Below are 15,506 nucleotides of genomic sequence, written 5' to 3' on the forward strand. Positions count from 1 at the left end.
TAGAACATCTCTGCTTTATTTGACAGCGCACTGCAGAGACAGGAAAGCTGGGAGACGTTCATGTTCAAGAGCTGACTTACACATGGACACCAGCTGCTAATAAGGATGGATGTTTACCACGTGATAAAAGTCAAAACAACATTTCAGTTCGTTTGGTTGCTGCCCATCAATCACACTTAGGGTATCACTTGACGACAGTGTCAGGACACCGGTAAAAGTCTAATCAATGAATGGGAACCAGAGCTGAAACCTGACCTCACTTAACACAGGTACACTACTGTACGCCCCATGTGTGTCTGACATGCTAAAAACATGTGTATATGGATCCGGTGTTATCATGTGAGAGACCATTAATGCCATGTGTACAGTGAAAACATAGGAAGCAACGTGCATTAATTTGATGGACCTGGGGAAAACATGGGACCACAACAAGAGCTGCACTATTTAGGAAGCAGCTCTGATGAAGTGGGTTTGGATGGGACGATGTGTTGATGGGCCGGAATAGCTGAGTGAGAGTCCTTCTTCATCAGGGGAAGAAAATACCTTTTCCATACTTAAAAGCTATTTATTGAGTTAGAGTACAGGGCAAAAGCGTCTGAGTCGCGGAGTGACGGACAGAGTGTTTTTGTGGATTATGGATTTCTCCCCCACCCCGTATCCGTAATTCGATCCTGGAGGGAAACGATGGAATAAGTGCAGAGCTGCTGTGGCGTGGACAGACGGGCTGCACAGCTCTCCTTCTCTCAACTAGGGCTTGTTGATGGACACAGAGTGCGTTAATAAAAGACTTGTCCACTTTGCGCATCAAAACAGTGGAATGTGAAGAGCACATAATCAATGACTGTGGACAGGTCAGGATGCTCTCGCTGTCTTTCTAACTCACTCTTTATTTCCCTGCCTCTCAAAACCCTCTGTTCACTTGTTTTTAATGTGCAAAGTCAGTATCCAGCTCTGGATTCAAATTCTGGGCCACAGCCAAAATTCATAATTATGTATAGAGTGGATATTCAATAACATCTCTCGCTAAGCTACTGACATGAGCTACTGTCATCTGTCTGTTACCATTATTTATCTAGGATAAGGGGTTTGCTGAGCGAGTATGTTCTTGTTCAGCACCACTCCACTTAAGATTTCTACACAGTTAGCAGCCAAGCACAACAACGGCTTTCTACTGAGCTGGCCTCTGAGCAGCTCAACTGGGGAGACCTGGGTACACAGTAAGTGTCTCACTCTGGAATCTGGGACTCAAACCCTCAACCATCAATTTCCAGCCTGCTTCTCAGAAGCCTTTCATCCCTGTAGTGAGTTTGAGGCTCGCTGCGATAAGTCACCATAACAGTGGCAACAGAGAGTCTTGCATACAGTTATGTAAATATCTGATTCCCCATGACTGTTATATTCCAAGAAGTAATCTGTATGTAATGTCCATAGGAACGGTTTTTAATAGCTCTGCTTGTTTTGAATACATTTCAGTTTTGACTTTATTATAAGCATCTAACATCATTAAGCATCAATTAAGCTGGCTCCTTCACTTCCTCTCCATTTCTGTGTGTTGTTCTCCTCCGTGTTAATGCTGGTTCAGTCAAGCTGCTGTGGCACCAAACCTATGACAACTGTTTCAAGTGAATCTAATGTAAAATCTAATTTCAGTGTTGAAATATAAGCATGGGATCCATTGTCCATTTACTGTATCTATATTGCCCAAAAAGGAATTTAAAAAAAAGAAGACATGTTCACACCACTTCCTGCTGCAGTGTAAATGTAGAGTAACATGTAAGTTGTTGTACCTGCAGTGGATGAAGTCAGGTACGGGGTTGTGGACGCTGAAGGAGGCTGCATCCAGGTCTCTGCAGATCTCCACGTTGTCTCCGGCTATGAGGCGAACTGCCGCCTTGTTCTCATCATCAAACACTTGCCTCTGCATAGAGGCACACAACAGCAGAATGAAGTCACCTAGGAAAGATGAGGAGAGGAGAGATATCTTTTGTAAGTCTTAGAGTGAATTAATCAATATGATTTCATATTGTTTTGGTCACAAACACAATTGTATCTTTGTAATAAATATGCAATCGTTTTTTTGCCTTTAAAGACAACTAAAATAATATTACAGAACAAAGTTGGCTATGATATTTTAAGCACATTTTGCTAATAATTCATAGTTTTACTTAAGTACAGGATTAGAAATAGTTTCTCCACCATTGCCTGTGGCTACTTTTACATCTCTTTTCGAACTGATCTCCATTTTAACGAAGAAACCTACAGATAAGGAACCATGGGTTGGGCTTGGTGAGGAAATCTGGAATATAGAGCCACTTGACCACATTGGAGGCTGTAAAATGGCCAGGAAGCCTCCAGGGATAGTCTGAAATGAAAACAAACCATTATCATCAGACTTAAACTTCATAAAAACGTCAGGTGTATTTGTGGAGCATGTTAAGGACTTGACTGACAGTAGTAGAATATCTTTTACTGTACAAGTAATGCGAACCAAATAGCTTAGAGCAACAAGGCATATCACATTAAAACAACATGGTTTCAGTTAAGTTGTCAATTGTGGTAGGACAAAATAGCTGACTGACAGAAAATTGATAGCGATTTTGCTAATCCATTTATCATCTGTGTCATTTATCAAACAAAATAATCATGAAATCATTGCAATAACTGAATGTCAGTCATTTTCCTGTGACTATCTGGCTATTGTGAATACGACCTGGTTGACAGCACCAACCTTTACAGGCTGCAGGTGGGATCCCGATGCAGACAAAGTACTGTAAGGTAAGCATGCAGGCCAGGAAGAAGCAGTACTTGGACCAGATCTCAGCAATGGCTTTCCTCCTTCGTCTATGCATGACGGCTATCAAGGCAAAGGCATGAAGCATGGCATAGAAGTCCATACGCTGCCCGATTACATAGACCCCCAACAGCAGGCACGTCTGTGGGAAACACATGAACAATAAACACATGAAGTGATTTCAGTTTTTAGATTAAAAAATATATATATATTGAGCTCTTTCCCAGTTGTCCCCTGCCTCAAGTCCAAATTTGTAGAAGAAGTAGTTGATGAAGTATTTGGCGAAGCAGATGATGCCGATGTCCAGGTGCTGCCGTGTGATATCATGGAAGATAACCCGGGCAGCGGGAGGCGACAGCTTGTTCCTCCGTCTGAAGTATTCCTGATGGCGGTAGATGGTCACCTCGAATGCTAAGAGAGCCAACATCAAGAGGTTGTTCTGCACAGATTGTGACAGAGAGAACGTGTTACTGTATAAAATATTTGTTTCTCCTGTTGAATATGCACGCTGAGAGTTGCGGAGATTCAAACATTTGTCACAGACACAATCCTTTACAGTGGAGTATGATGACATTAAATAGGAATATCATAAAGATCTAAGTCAGGCAAAAGAAAGTAGAAAAACATGGAGTGAAGGCAAACCCTGGGCGATGCAGTAACAAGTAAAGCAGTTAAACAGCGGATATAGAAAATGAGACATGAAATATAGAGCAATACCTATTTACTTTTTTGAAACTTAATTTTTATGTTCATAATTCCAATTTGAGCTAATGAATGTTTCCACTCCTCACCCTGATGTAGCCCAGCAGGTCATCAGACTTCATCAAGCCCACCCAGTTGGCTGGATCCACAAGTTCCACATAAAGCAGAGACTTCGCCAACTCTTTTTCCTGTTCCGGCGTATAGTTGCTTGGCATTGTCTGTTTTGTTGGTTTGGAACAAATGTACATTTTATGTAGGACTCTTTGAGCAGATGTACAATCTAATTATGATTAAAGATTTTTAAAAAGGCTAAAAACACTATGTACTGTAGTTTACAAAAATTTAGTGATTATATTTACCAAAGAGCAGTTCTTGGAGTAGGATGGGGGGTCTACGAACTTCAGCTGGTACAACATTTTACATGTGATGATGACACATGTCCACACAGTGCAAACACTGGAAGCAAGGGGCCGATACTGGCTGTAGGGAAGTGCAAAGGCCCAGGACGCCAGGAACACATAGTTGAACAAAGACACCTGTCCAGGAGACAATGCAGGTGATGAGGACAAAAAAAAAAAAAAAACCCCAAGAACTAATACTGGTAAATCCTTTTTCCACTGACACTCCCATTGTTCTACTACTAGTACAAGTAATAAGAATTTTTCATTGTACAGCTTTTTTTTAAAGCACAACTACAGGCCAGGAGTGTAGTTGTAGGAGTTGTTTAAATAGAAAGAAGGTGAAAAAAGTCCGGAATAACGAGAGGCAAATCAACAACATAAAAAGGTGCACATAAAACTGGAGGTCAAGAACTATAAATGAATTACATTACACACATTTAAATCAATCACAGTCAATTTTAATAAGAATCTAACAGACTAAGTCTGAGGAGCTTATCCAGGCTAAACCACTCAGTCAGTCTGTTCCAAACTCAAAGAGCCCTGCAAGAAAACTCACAGTAAGACATTTCTTTCCATCCTGTGACTGCAACAGCCATTACAGTTCACCCAAAGAACCCCCGACTATTATCTGGATCTGCACTGCAGTAGACGATCCTGGTTTATTTCCCTTTGCTTCAAGCTGGCTCAGTGTTGCAAGAGATAACCTTTATTTATACAGTGTCTAAGCAAGAGAATTGAGCACGAACATTTGATCAGTGGATTTCTGCAACTGTAGATAAATCAGAATTTCAATAACCTCCTCCTTTTCATGGAAGATTGTAATGACTGTCATTTATGCACAAGCTAATAAATGGGCTCAGGATATCGCTGTCATTCATTTTACATGTTGAGTATCACAGTTTACTAAAAACCATGAAAATCAAGTTTGGTTTACATTGTGCCAGAGTAGCACAGTGAACCAGACAGATACCTTTGTTTCCACTTTGTAGTGCACAGAAAAAGAAAAGCTCTCCTAAACGGCCAAGCTCCAGCAACACTTTTAGTTTAAGACTGACTTCAAAATCCACTATGAACATCTTAGAGAAAAAACGGCTTTAGTTTACTTGGCAAACATATGTTTTTAGCATGTGCAGACAAAAACAAGCAGCTATTAATATTGATTTTTGTAAGTTGGACACAGTGAGAAAAACTGTAAACCTGCACCTGGATTTTTTTGTTTCTGGTTTGCCCAAAGTGGATTTAACAACACATACAACCTCTTGACTTTTTCCCCCATTTATCCTCATTACAGAAACTCAGAGAGATGAGAAACTTGTCTTTCGAATGGCCCCCTCTTGCTGCATCTACACAATTCATGGATAAGATTTATTTTATTATTTTGAATGTAAACTCACATTTCAAGGACAAGAAAATGAACTTTACGAACATCTGGGAGCCTTACACGTTAGCACCTGTGATGATGGGCTGATGGTAGAGCCAAAGTCAAATATGAATGAGTGAGTTCAGTCACATTTCTTTTTTTTTTTTTTAGGAATCCCACATTTTCGTACCTCTTCGAGACAGACGAACACAATGTAGCAGGACACAATCTTGATGATGTGGATCTCCAGCAACCACCAGATGAACAGCTGCAGTTTGTGGAAATACTCCAGGAACTTGAGGAGGAGCACCGTCAGACGGTCGACCACCAGGTGCCACTTATTCTTCAGATCTGAAGAAGGAGAGATGAAAACCAGATACACTTTAAACGGAAAAACAGCAAGACTGAAGAGGTGCAAATGGAAAGTGTTTCCAGGTTTCACCTCGCAATTACAGCAGTATGTCCTCTGTTTAAACACTATTATCCAACTCCTGGCATTTTGCTTATGTGTCTTCCAATTCACCAACTCACAGACTGAACAGACTGATAACACGATTGTCTGTAGGTATTCTTTATGTTTCTTATTGTCAAGAAATACCTGTTATTAAATTCAATTCAACAAATGAATCTGTGGATTTATCTATAAGGAATATTATCCTTAGTCGCAGCCCGATATTCACCTACAGTTTATAAAAGGTATGTACATGGAAATGAAATCCAACCAGTGAACATGCAAATCAGGGAAGAAATGATCACTTAAAAAATCATTTAACCCAACTCAATGTAAAAGCCATGTTTTGCTTTACATGTTTGGCTTTTATATGTACCTTCATGTCTGAAGCTGTTAAAGGTTTGTTCATGTAATTTTTTTCCCATATTCACAAGATGAAGATGGATGGAAACATACCTAAAATCTGTATTAACAAGCAAATTCCAAACTGTTGCTTTAATTACCTGAGAATGACGACCTAATATTTGGTTTTATATTCTCACAAAGGATATAAAAACGCCAGCCACAGTTTGGTGGTGGGCATACGTTTTTGCAAAAGGCATATTATCTCAGGTTTTAATAGAGGCCTCATTGTTTGGATAAGAAACTCTGAGAACATATAGCTCGTGTAGCCTGCAGCTCATTATAAACTGAGAGGTCCTGCAGGGTTGTGTTTTATCACCTATTTTATTTTCTGTGTATATAAACAACATCTTAATTTAAGACCAGTGTGACTGTCTGTGTAAATATGCTAATGGTGCAGTTTCGGTTGGTGTTAGCAGGAAGGTGTAATGGATGAAAGTGAGCGCCTGAGCTACGCGCTGTCAGAACAGAAAACTGGAGATAAATCTCACTGAACCCAAAATTCTGCAATACAACAGATTTTTACAACTTTGCTTGAGATGATTAATGTCTGGCTGAGGAGAGTGCAGGCCAGCAGATACTTGAGCAGCAGACCGAGCTTCCTTAAGAGAGCTCTGTATGTCTTCTGAGCAGAGTGAAGGGCTACAGGCTGAGGGAAATCGGAGAGAACATTTCTCTACACGTGGCTGAAAGCGCTCTGTCCTTACACAACAGCACATGTGAATTTCAGCTGTAAACACAGTGAGAGGGGTAAACATGGCCAGCAGTGTAGGAAGATTAGGTATACTTTGGAGGAGAACAGCCTGAGCAAAAGGTCACATGAGACGCTGAAGTGTTTAAACTCAGATAGTTTGACCGGCTGACAGAACAGCAGCAGTTACCGAGGTGTCTCGTACTCTTTTTTGCCAAATTCACACCTCTGACAAATGATGAATCAATTAATTGGATTGCAGGCAGTTAATCAACAAAATATTTTGGTAACTTATTGACTATTTGTGTCATTACCTTTGGGTTTTGAACCACAGCCTCTGAGATACTGTGATAAGCATTTTTCACTATTTTCTGACATTTTATTGACTAAAATGATCAATAGATAAATCAATAAAGTAGTCAACAGATTAATTAATAATGAAGATAACTACTTTTTGAAGCCCTAAAATGTTTCACTGCACCGTCAGTGTTTTATTGCTCAGTACCTGAGCTCTGCTCGGTGCTCGGCTCTGGCTCGCTCCCCGCACTGCAGTGGTGGCTCTCTTCTGTGCTGGACAGCCGCGGGTCGGAGAAGCTCCTGGGCTTCTCGCCAGTCGTCTCAGTGTCATCCATCACCACCACCAGAGCCTGCTTCTTCTCCGTCGCTGTGCCCCACTCTCCTTGTTGCCCCTGCTTCTCCTGCAGGTCCTCCTCCTCTCTGGGCAGCGCTGCATCCACCGAGCTGACGCTGAGCATGGTAAGGTCTGCCAAACTGCCATCCTGATGCACCAGTCTGAAGACGTGAGGACGTATTACACATGACACAAAGATACATGCATGCAGACTGAGACACACAACTGTATTTCTGTACTTGTGAGGACTTTCAGAGGATTATTGGATTATTTTAATTTGCTTAATTCTTAATTTTGTTGTTTTTTCAGGGGCAGTTTCCATTTTGAAGCTTTTGATCACATCAGGAGTTAACTCTCACTGTTTGCTCAGTCCTGGAAATGGAGATGTTCAAACTTCCATTTTTTCTTTTAGCACTTTAAGCACTTCTTGTCAGCTTACAGACACCAATAAAACATTCAATCCCCACCAGGAAGTAACACATATGGATTGCACATTAGCTATTAAACGCTCAATTTGTGGCAATAAATATTGTTTTACTTTACCTTCTTTTACTAATAATTTGCAACAGACTTGTTCAATTTATGAAGCATGGTATTAGTTTAGGCAGAACATTAGGTGATTTCCATCATCTGCCTGACAAGAGGCATCCACGTTTGTTTGGTTGGCATTTCTGCATTATTAAGAACCAGGTCAAATATATTTAAAAAAAAAAAAAAAAAGTTTACTAGTTGTAATTATGACTTTTTCACAATAGCACACAAGTTGGAAAGGGTAATTACAATAACTCTGATATGATATGAATGATACCATATAAAAATAACCCTAGCGTCTTCAGTTTGAACCTAAATCCTAACCACAGCAGAGGGATTTAAAGAAATCCAGGCAGGTAGGATATTTCTAACACTCACTCTGTCCTCATAAGTATATAAATACAACACACACTCATTCAAACGGTCCAGGTGATTCTATAAAGGCTCCGATGCAAATAGAGCAGCGTTTCATCAGGCATTTCAATCGAAAAGCAGTGCACATTCCTTCTGCGTTTCTGCATTCTTTAAATCAATCTGTTTTTTTTTTTTGTGTCTGAGCGTTTTTTTTCTTGCAGCTGATAAATGGTAATAGCTGAAGGGAGGCAATAACCCTTTAAATTTTTCTCAGGCAATGGAGCAAGGTCAAAGGTCAGATTTGGTTTGCATGAACCGGCTGCACATCAAGGCAGGCATTTCATTATCCAGTGGTCACACTTACTTGCTCTGTTGAGTGGGAATTTTTTGCTTGATGCTGCTCAGAACAATAAAGTTACACAGAAGTCAAGATGAACAGTGAGGAGAGAAACCGACACAAGCAGGCAGCAACTGACAAATTCTTTAAAAATATCCACATTAAAATGTATGGAAACTGGCCAAAAACACTCATGTGGCTTAGGGAAGACACAGTTTTTCAGGAGGGGGGATATTTTGGGGGTTCAGTGCACAGACAGGGTGTGGATCATTGGCAAAATACTCAAAAGGTAGAACAGTTTTTGCAGATTCAAACATGCTGTCACATGAAAGATGTCTGTCACAAAGGTTGTTGTGAAAGTTTGTGAAAATACTGGAGAGAAGTAGAAGGGTTTCACTGAGGAAAGGGCTGGGCTGGATTTGGAGGAGGGGTGGGGGTTAGAGATTCAGAAATTTAACAGAGATTGCAAGAAGAGAAGGTTACAAGCAAAATAATGCAATACAAAACCTGAAAAAGAACATCATTCATGTCACTGAAATGTGTGAAGTACAGGAATTAAAATATTCCAGAATATCATCAATGTACCATCTCTGGCAAAGGGGTAAAGGGTAAACATCAGTGTGCGGGAGAGGATGTAGGACAAGGAAGTTCAGACTCCAGGGTGAACTGGGATGTTGATGGGTGCCACAGAAAGCGAGCAAATACCCACCTATTCATGATCAGATAGACACGCTCACTGACTTTAGCTTGGCTGTGAGAAAATGGCGGCAGAGGAGAGATGGGAGCAGGTCACATAGAGAAGCAGAGCAGAGACGAGCTGAGCAAGCAGGAGCAAAACAATGGAAAATCCACAACAACAAGACAATAAAGTCAGACACGCCACGCCGCAGACTGCAAACGTGTGAATGTTATAACAACGAGTGGCACGACAACGCACACAGTGACAGATGCATGATGAGAACAGTGGTTATAATGGTTTAACAGGGCGTGTAAGTGTGATTATGCAGCACAGTGTGTGATGAAGTGGATGGATGTTTCTATCTCACGCTCAGCTAAGGTCTGCTGGGTTTAACATGTGTACACTGTCACTTACTGTTCCTGAGTAATGGGCATTCTTGGGCAATAATTCAGTATTAGTGTTTATCATCCGTGAGTGGAATCATGTTATACCCAGCTTGTGCCTCTCAAGTATTATTGCATTCTGATTGCAAAAACAGCTCTTCTCCTGAAAGTTTACTGCGGCTTCTGACTTTTTGTTGTGTTGCAGATGATGAGAGACTCATACAAACGAGTGATTTCCTCTTTTAGATTGTTGAAAACAGATTTTTAACAGAACTTACTGCTGTTCTGAAGGTATCAAAGACTCTCCTAACCATCTGGACGCTGAATAATCTGCCTGATGCTCAATAAAAAAGCAGAAGCTGGAGCTGACTGTGATAACGTGATCATATGTTATTGTTCTACAAAGTTTGAAATGTTCAAAATCATGGTTATCAGCAACTAACAAAATTAGTTAATGAGCTTTTCTGACATGTTGCTTAACAGTAGAACACAGTTCATTGCACTTAACGTCAATTTTATCATATTATATGTGATTTTACATTCATTTATTGTGAAATATATTTATCTGAAAATATCCTGATAATGACTTCAGTTCAGTGCTGACTGTTGCTATGACTTGAAGAAAGCACAAGGTAGAAGATGGAAGACGCAATGTTTTCCCAGAAGTTCAAGTCCCCATTTGACAGGTTTTTTTTTAACACCAAAGACAAATCTTGCAACTGCAGCTACAATAAATTATTGGCTTCCTTTCACCAGTTTCTAATGAGGCAGGTTAATACAAACACAAAGGAACAAAGAAGTCAATTTTTCAATAACAGAGTTCTAAGAAAACAAAGCGGGTCTGTCTCACCTGTAGATAGTGCTGTCATCTTTGGCCTGGAGGTTGGTGAGCTGGAGAAAGCGGTCGTGGAAGTAGTGCAAATGGAGAATACACAACAGCAGGAAGAAAGTAGGAATGAAAATTCTGGTGAACAGCTCGGTCACACCAAACTTCTGCAGGCCCAGGTCCTTCAACCTGCACAGACGCAAATATTTAGAAAAAACAAAAACAGAAAATGAGACTTGAGGTTTTAGTCTCCTTGTAATGCCTGTGAGTGAGGAAGCTCTCAGATGTAAATGTTTACAACAGTCTGACTGAAAAGAAGATGTTAAAGTTTAAAAGGGAATCAAAAGCTTTTATTTGATCGCTGCTGACGCACAATAAAGATTTGCGTATTATCATTATTGTTACATGGAATCACTCAAACAGTGAATCCCTTCAACAATGCTTTGTGTGGCGGTATATACTGTATAAGACAAATAAAATAATTCACCCTTTGTGACCTATGACAGGAAGAAATTTTAATAATGTTAAATACATGTCACCTGATACTAAGTCCTTGAAAACAACTTTCCTTTTTTTTTTAACAACCAAAGCTATTTACATATTCATGCAATCTTTTTAAATGTGTCTGTATGTGTTGAAACCTTTTCTACACAGTAAAAATAGTATTAAAAAGCTCTTTGTCAAGCCAAATGTGGCATTTACATTAAGGAGGCTTGAAACATTATCTACAAACTGTGTGTTGGAGCAACCGCCAGTAGTTCAAACTACCTGAATTTTCATCAACACACACTTTTCCATTCTCTTAAATACCAGTATGCCTATGATGTAGGCAGTGTTTACAGTGATACAATCAGTGTCTAAGTTGTTGGAAAGCTTCAAATCCAGAGACCAGCAGGTGAGTGAGTGACCTGCTTCTCAGACCTGCAGCCGCTCAGTGGAGCTCACCTGTTTTCGTTTAAGCCAAAGAAGGACCAGAATTTTATCGAGCCGTCAAACTGGTAGGTGTAGACCACGGTGAGGACCACCATGGTGTACATCACTACCGACATCCAGAAGTACTTCAGGATCCTTCGCCACCAGTCGTAGTGCACCTGGATTAAAAAAATGATAGCTTTACAGCTGTTGTGAGTTATTTGATGTTAAAAACTATAATACATTAAATTAAACACAGTGGCCAGAGGACATCTGGATTTAGGGGGACTGCTCTGTTTTACTGTTGCTGGGGTAATAAAACAGTCAAGAACACAATGTGGATTATGAGCCTGCTGTACACAAACTTTATGACACTACTAAAATTGTCAGCACCTTCTGTTTTTAGGAAATTGAATTTGGAAACTCAACAGCGTCCCACCCATACGTTGAATTTGGAATAAACTTTGACCATAACACTTAGAAAACAGCCTCATTTTAAATGGTGACAATACTTTAATGAATACACTTAATTTAGTTTCAAAGAGCTCTATAGGCAAAAAAAGTCACACTTTTTTTTGTCTGGTTATTTGTGCAAATTAAACAGAAATTTATTTGATTGTGTATAGATTTGACACAACAGAGCAGACATAAAAACAATGTAAGTGTCTGTGTATATGCTCACATATATTTAATGTATGAACACACTGATGTTCGTGACACCAGTGTGTTCTGGTACCTGGTAGAGTGCCACACAGGAGAGGAACATCATCATGTAGATGATCTTGTACATGACGATGGTTCCCTCGAAGCTGACGAAGAAGAACATCCCCCCACAGATGTAGATCCAGTATTTGACCAGCACAGCCATGACCATGTTGCCCAGAACATGCATGGTGTCCTGCTCCGCTTGCTCCTCAGAGTTCTCCTCTTCTTCTATAAAACACAGCAGCGAATCAGAAAACTGCACTAACAGGCGATTGATCAATTATTTTATACATTCTCTCACAGGACGGGTGGTGCCAGCAGCTGGTGGCAATTTCCAAAGTTACTTATACTGTTAGAAATATCATATAGAATTTCTACTACAAACTAAATAAAATAAGTCCAGGGCTTACCCTTCTTCTCCTCACTTTCCACGTGAATGTCTGAGAGACCAGCACTGTCTTCTTTTTGTTTCTCCCATTTCTCTGTAAGCATCTGTCTCAGCAGCAGCCAGAAGCTCACCAGACACAGGATCTACACCCAATAAATAGAATGTTTAGCCAAACAGATGACCAGCAAGAAAAGAAAGGATGAACTAACAGTTCATTTGTATTTGCTCTGACTTGCTGAGAGCACAAGTCGTCAAAACAACATGAGAAGACATATGTATATACAGTTAAATGAAAATTTAGTTTCTAAACTTAAAAGACCAGTGCATATAAGGTAGCTGCCAACATGACAGACATTGAGCGATTCCAAAATATGTCAAAATATTACAAACCTGACCTTCTCCTTTAGAAGTACATTGCATGACTGGTCTCTCTTATTTAGAGACACAGTTTGATACAGAATCATTTTGTCAAATGTTTAGTTTAAAAAATAAATCAGCTGCATACAGAGTACATCTGTTCCAACAGAAATCACTGCACATACTAAACCTCATTCGTGTTTTCGTATCACAGGTTGTAACTCAATCTAAAGCCCAGTTTTAAAGATGGCATGGATTTATAATAGAAATAAAGTAAATTCTTTGGCCGTTAGCTCCCAAACCTTGGATGAAAGTGAGTGGAAAGGGTTGTTCTTCTTGACAAAGAACCCTGGGACTGGAAGGAGGCTCTCAAAACTCCAAATGTACTGCAGAACTATCAGCAGGTTGCCGTAGGCCACCATGAAGGGAGAAGACACCATGGCGTAACGCCTCCGGTCCCTCACCATCCACAGAATGCAAGACCACATGAGGAAGACAAACGTCAGCCAGCTGACGTAGGTGATGCTCCACACCTGAAGACAACAAATCACATAACATTTTTTACGAAGGGAGGCTTTATTCTTTTCCTTCTCTTCTTCCAAAGTTTCTTTTTTTTAAACAGATTTATGGACATCTCTCGTCAACATAGGAGCATGAAGACTGCATTGCAATCAGTACATTTTAAAACAGCAAAACAAAACATTACAACAGGTATTATTGTATTTCTAAACTGCATGAAAAGAAAGAGACATTTAAAAAAATACAGTCTGTATTATCATAAAGTCAAACTAAGTAACTGTTACTTTTTAAAAATAACTATGATTCATCCAGGAATTTTTAAACTGAGAACAGATGCTCTTTTTGAGTAATATCCTGCCATGCACTCAGTCACAGAAGCTGCCCAGTGCAACCACAGATCCCTCCTGATGGTCAGCCAGCAGTTCCATTGGAGCAGAGACGGGTACAGTGCCTTGCTCAAGGGCATCTTAATCAAAGTTGATCAAGGAAGCAGGAGTGTTTGGCATTTACTAACCACACCAGAACTTTTTCCAGCAGGTCTGTGGGTTTGAACTTGTTACTTTCTGGTTATAATGCTGCTTTTATTTCACATCAGATTAAACTATAAACACAAACCAAAAGCTGGAAAACAGCAGTCACATCTTCATCGTTATAGTTTTAAGAAGCAGCATCTGTTTTGGGAAATTTTCTTGTGAACTTCAGTCACACTAACACTGGAGTCATTTTTTAATTTGTTTCTGTAGCTCCTGTTACACCAACTGTGGGCTGCATTACTCACCATCATGGCAATGAGAGCACAGATGTAGCTCTGTTTCATGATGAAGTGGAAGACTTTGACCATGGCACCGACTCCTCTTTTCTTCATCCCATCCTCGCCTCCCTCAGACTTCTCCTCTCCACTGTCCAACACCGAATCCTCCGGGGGCAAACACACTTCATACACACACTCGTCCTTCTTCTCTGGTTGGACACAGAAACACAACTCGTTGCTGAAATAGTCACAGTGCTCTTGTCTGCAGAGTGAAGTTAGGCACTCCTGTGATTTTGTATTGCACTTCCATAAAGTTTGGGGCCAACTGTCAGAATTCAGTTTTATATAAATAATGGTAGAAACTGATGCAGCAGAGGCTTGGGTATCCTGACTTTTAGCCCATAGTATATGAAAGAAAAATCCCTCCCTGCTTGGAAAATTCTCACATTTTTCAAACTCCACACACCCAGCTTGAAACACAGACTTTGTGTTAAAAAGATGTAGCCCAAAACAAGATGTCCCTTGAGTCATTTGTTCAAACTTTACAAAGCTAATCCAGGGCCACAGAAGAGATTAAGAGCACATTATATATTAAATATATTATTCTATTGGATTAATAGTATAGATGATTTAACATGTAGGCAACATGTTGCGGCAACTGGTGAACATGGAGGTAATTTACTTATTTTATGCACTGTTTACTGTTTTAATTTACTTTAAACTTAAAGTTTGTCTCAACCCACAAAGAACGACAAATTTTTAAATTAAACAAAAACATGAAAATAATTATAATGTTCGAAGACAAGTCTTTGGAGAGAGAAGGACTTGTTCCCAATATCCAAGGAAATTTAGAAAGGAGACAAAGGTAAACAGCTCACCTGTACCGTCACTGGGCTGGTCCATTTTATACTGCGGGGTGGAGTACAAGTCACGACAGACTGGTCCATTCTCGGTTGTGACGAAGTCAAAGGATGTCCCGTTTGAGGTGGGCACAGCCTGTAGAGATGATCATTAAAAATTACAAATAAAATTTCTACAGCAGTGGAAATGATTTGTTAAGGGCAACAGTAAAGCATTCGGCCCCACAAAGGCAAACAGGAGTAACTAATTCTGTATGATTTACCAACTGGATGTTCTGCTTTTCAACCAGAAAATGTTTTTCTTTTTGTTACTACCCTTTGTCTTTGTAGGGTGTTAGAGGGATTTTTTCTACTTTTCAAACTTTGACTGAAGCTGCCTTATAACCTTACGATGATAAGGATTTCATAAAATAAAAATCTAAAGCAAAAAACTGATATTTTCTCTAGCTTTCTGAGCTTTTGAAAATATAGGAAA

The 15,506-nt window shown here is 39.9% G+C and overlaps 1 protein-coding gene across 6 annotated transcripts in view; it reads right to left on the reverse strand.

Moving 5' to 3' along the window:
• LOC121192946 (piezo-type mechanosensitive ion channel component 2) overlaps positions 1-15,506 on the reverse strand; it is a 66,076-nt gene that overhangs the window by 19,220 nt on the left and 31,350 nt on the right. For all 6 annotated transcript variants that reach the window (XM_041054983.1, XM_041054982.1, XM_041054981.1 and 3 more), the window contains exons 11-25: positions 15,050-15,167; positions 14,199-14,380; positions 13,204-13,434; positions 12,567-12,687; positions 12,188-12,384; positions 11,485-11,630; positions 10,564-10,728; positions 7,304-7,590; positions 5,445-5,605; positions 3,853-4,029; positions 3,583-3,711; positions 3,030-3,230; positions 2,729-2,933; positions 2,261-2,362; positions 1,788-1,953 (exon numbers count right to left, since the gene is read on the reverse strand). In XM_041054983.1, coding sequence (XP_040910917.1) covers positions 1,788-1,953; positions 2,261-2,362; positions 2,729-2,933; positions 3,030-3,230; positions 3,583-3,711; positions 3,853-4,029; positions 5,445-5,605; positions 7,304-7,590; positions 10,564-10,728; positions 11,485-11,630; positions 12,188-12,384; positions 12,567-12,687; positions 13,204-13,434; positions 14,199-14,380; positions 15,050-15,167 — 2,588 coding nt within the window. The remainder of the gene's footprint in view (positions 1-1,787; positions 1,954-2,260; positions 2,363-2,728; positions 2,934-3,029; positions 3,231-3,582; positions 3,712-3,852; positions 4,030-5,444; positions 5,606-7,303; positions 7,591-10,563; positions 10,729-11,484; positions 11,631-12,187; positions 12,385-12,566; positions 12,688-13,203; positions 13,435-14,198; positions 14,381-15,049; positions 15,168-15,506) is intronic.

This window comes from Toxotes jaculatrix, chromosome 14 (genome assembly GCF_017976425.1).
Source record: "Toxotes jaculatrix isolate fToxJac2 chromosome 14, fToxJac2.pri, whole genome shotgun sequence".
NCBI classification, from domain to species: Eukaryota; Metazoa; Chordata; class Actinopteri; family Toxotidae; genus Toxotes; species Toxotes jaculatrix.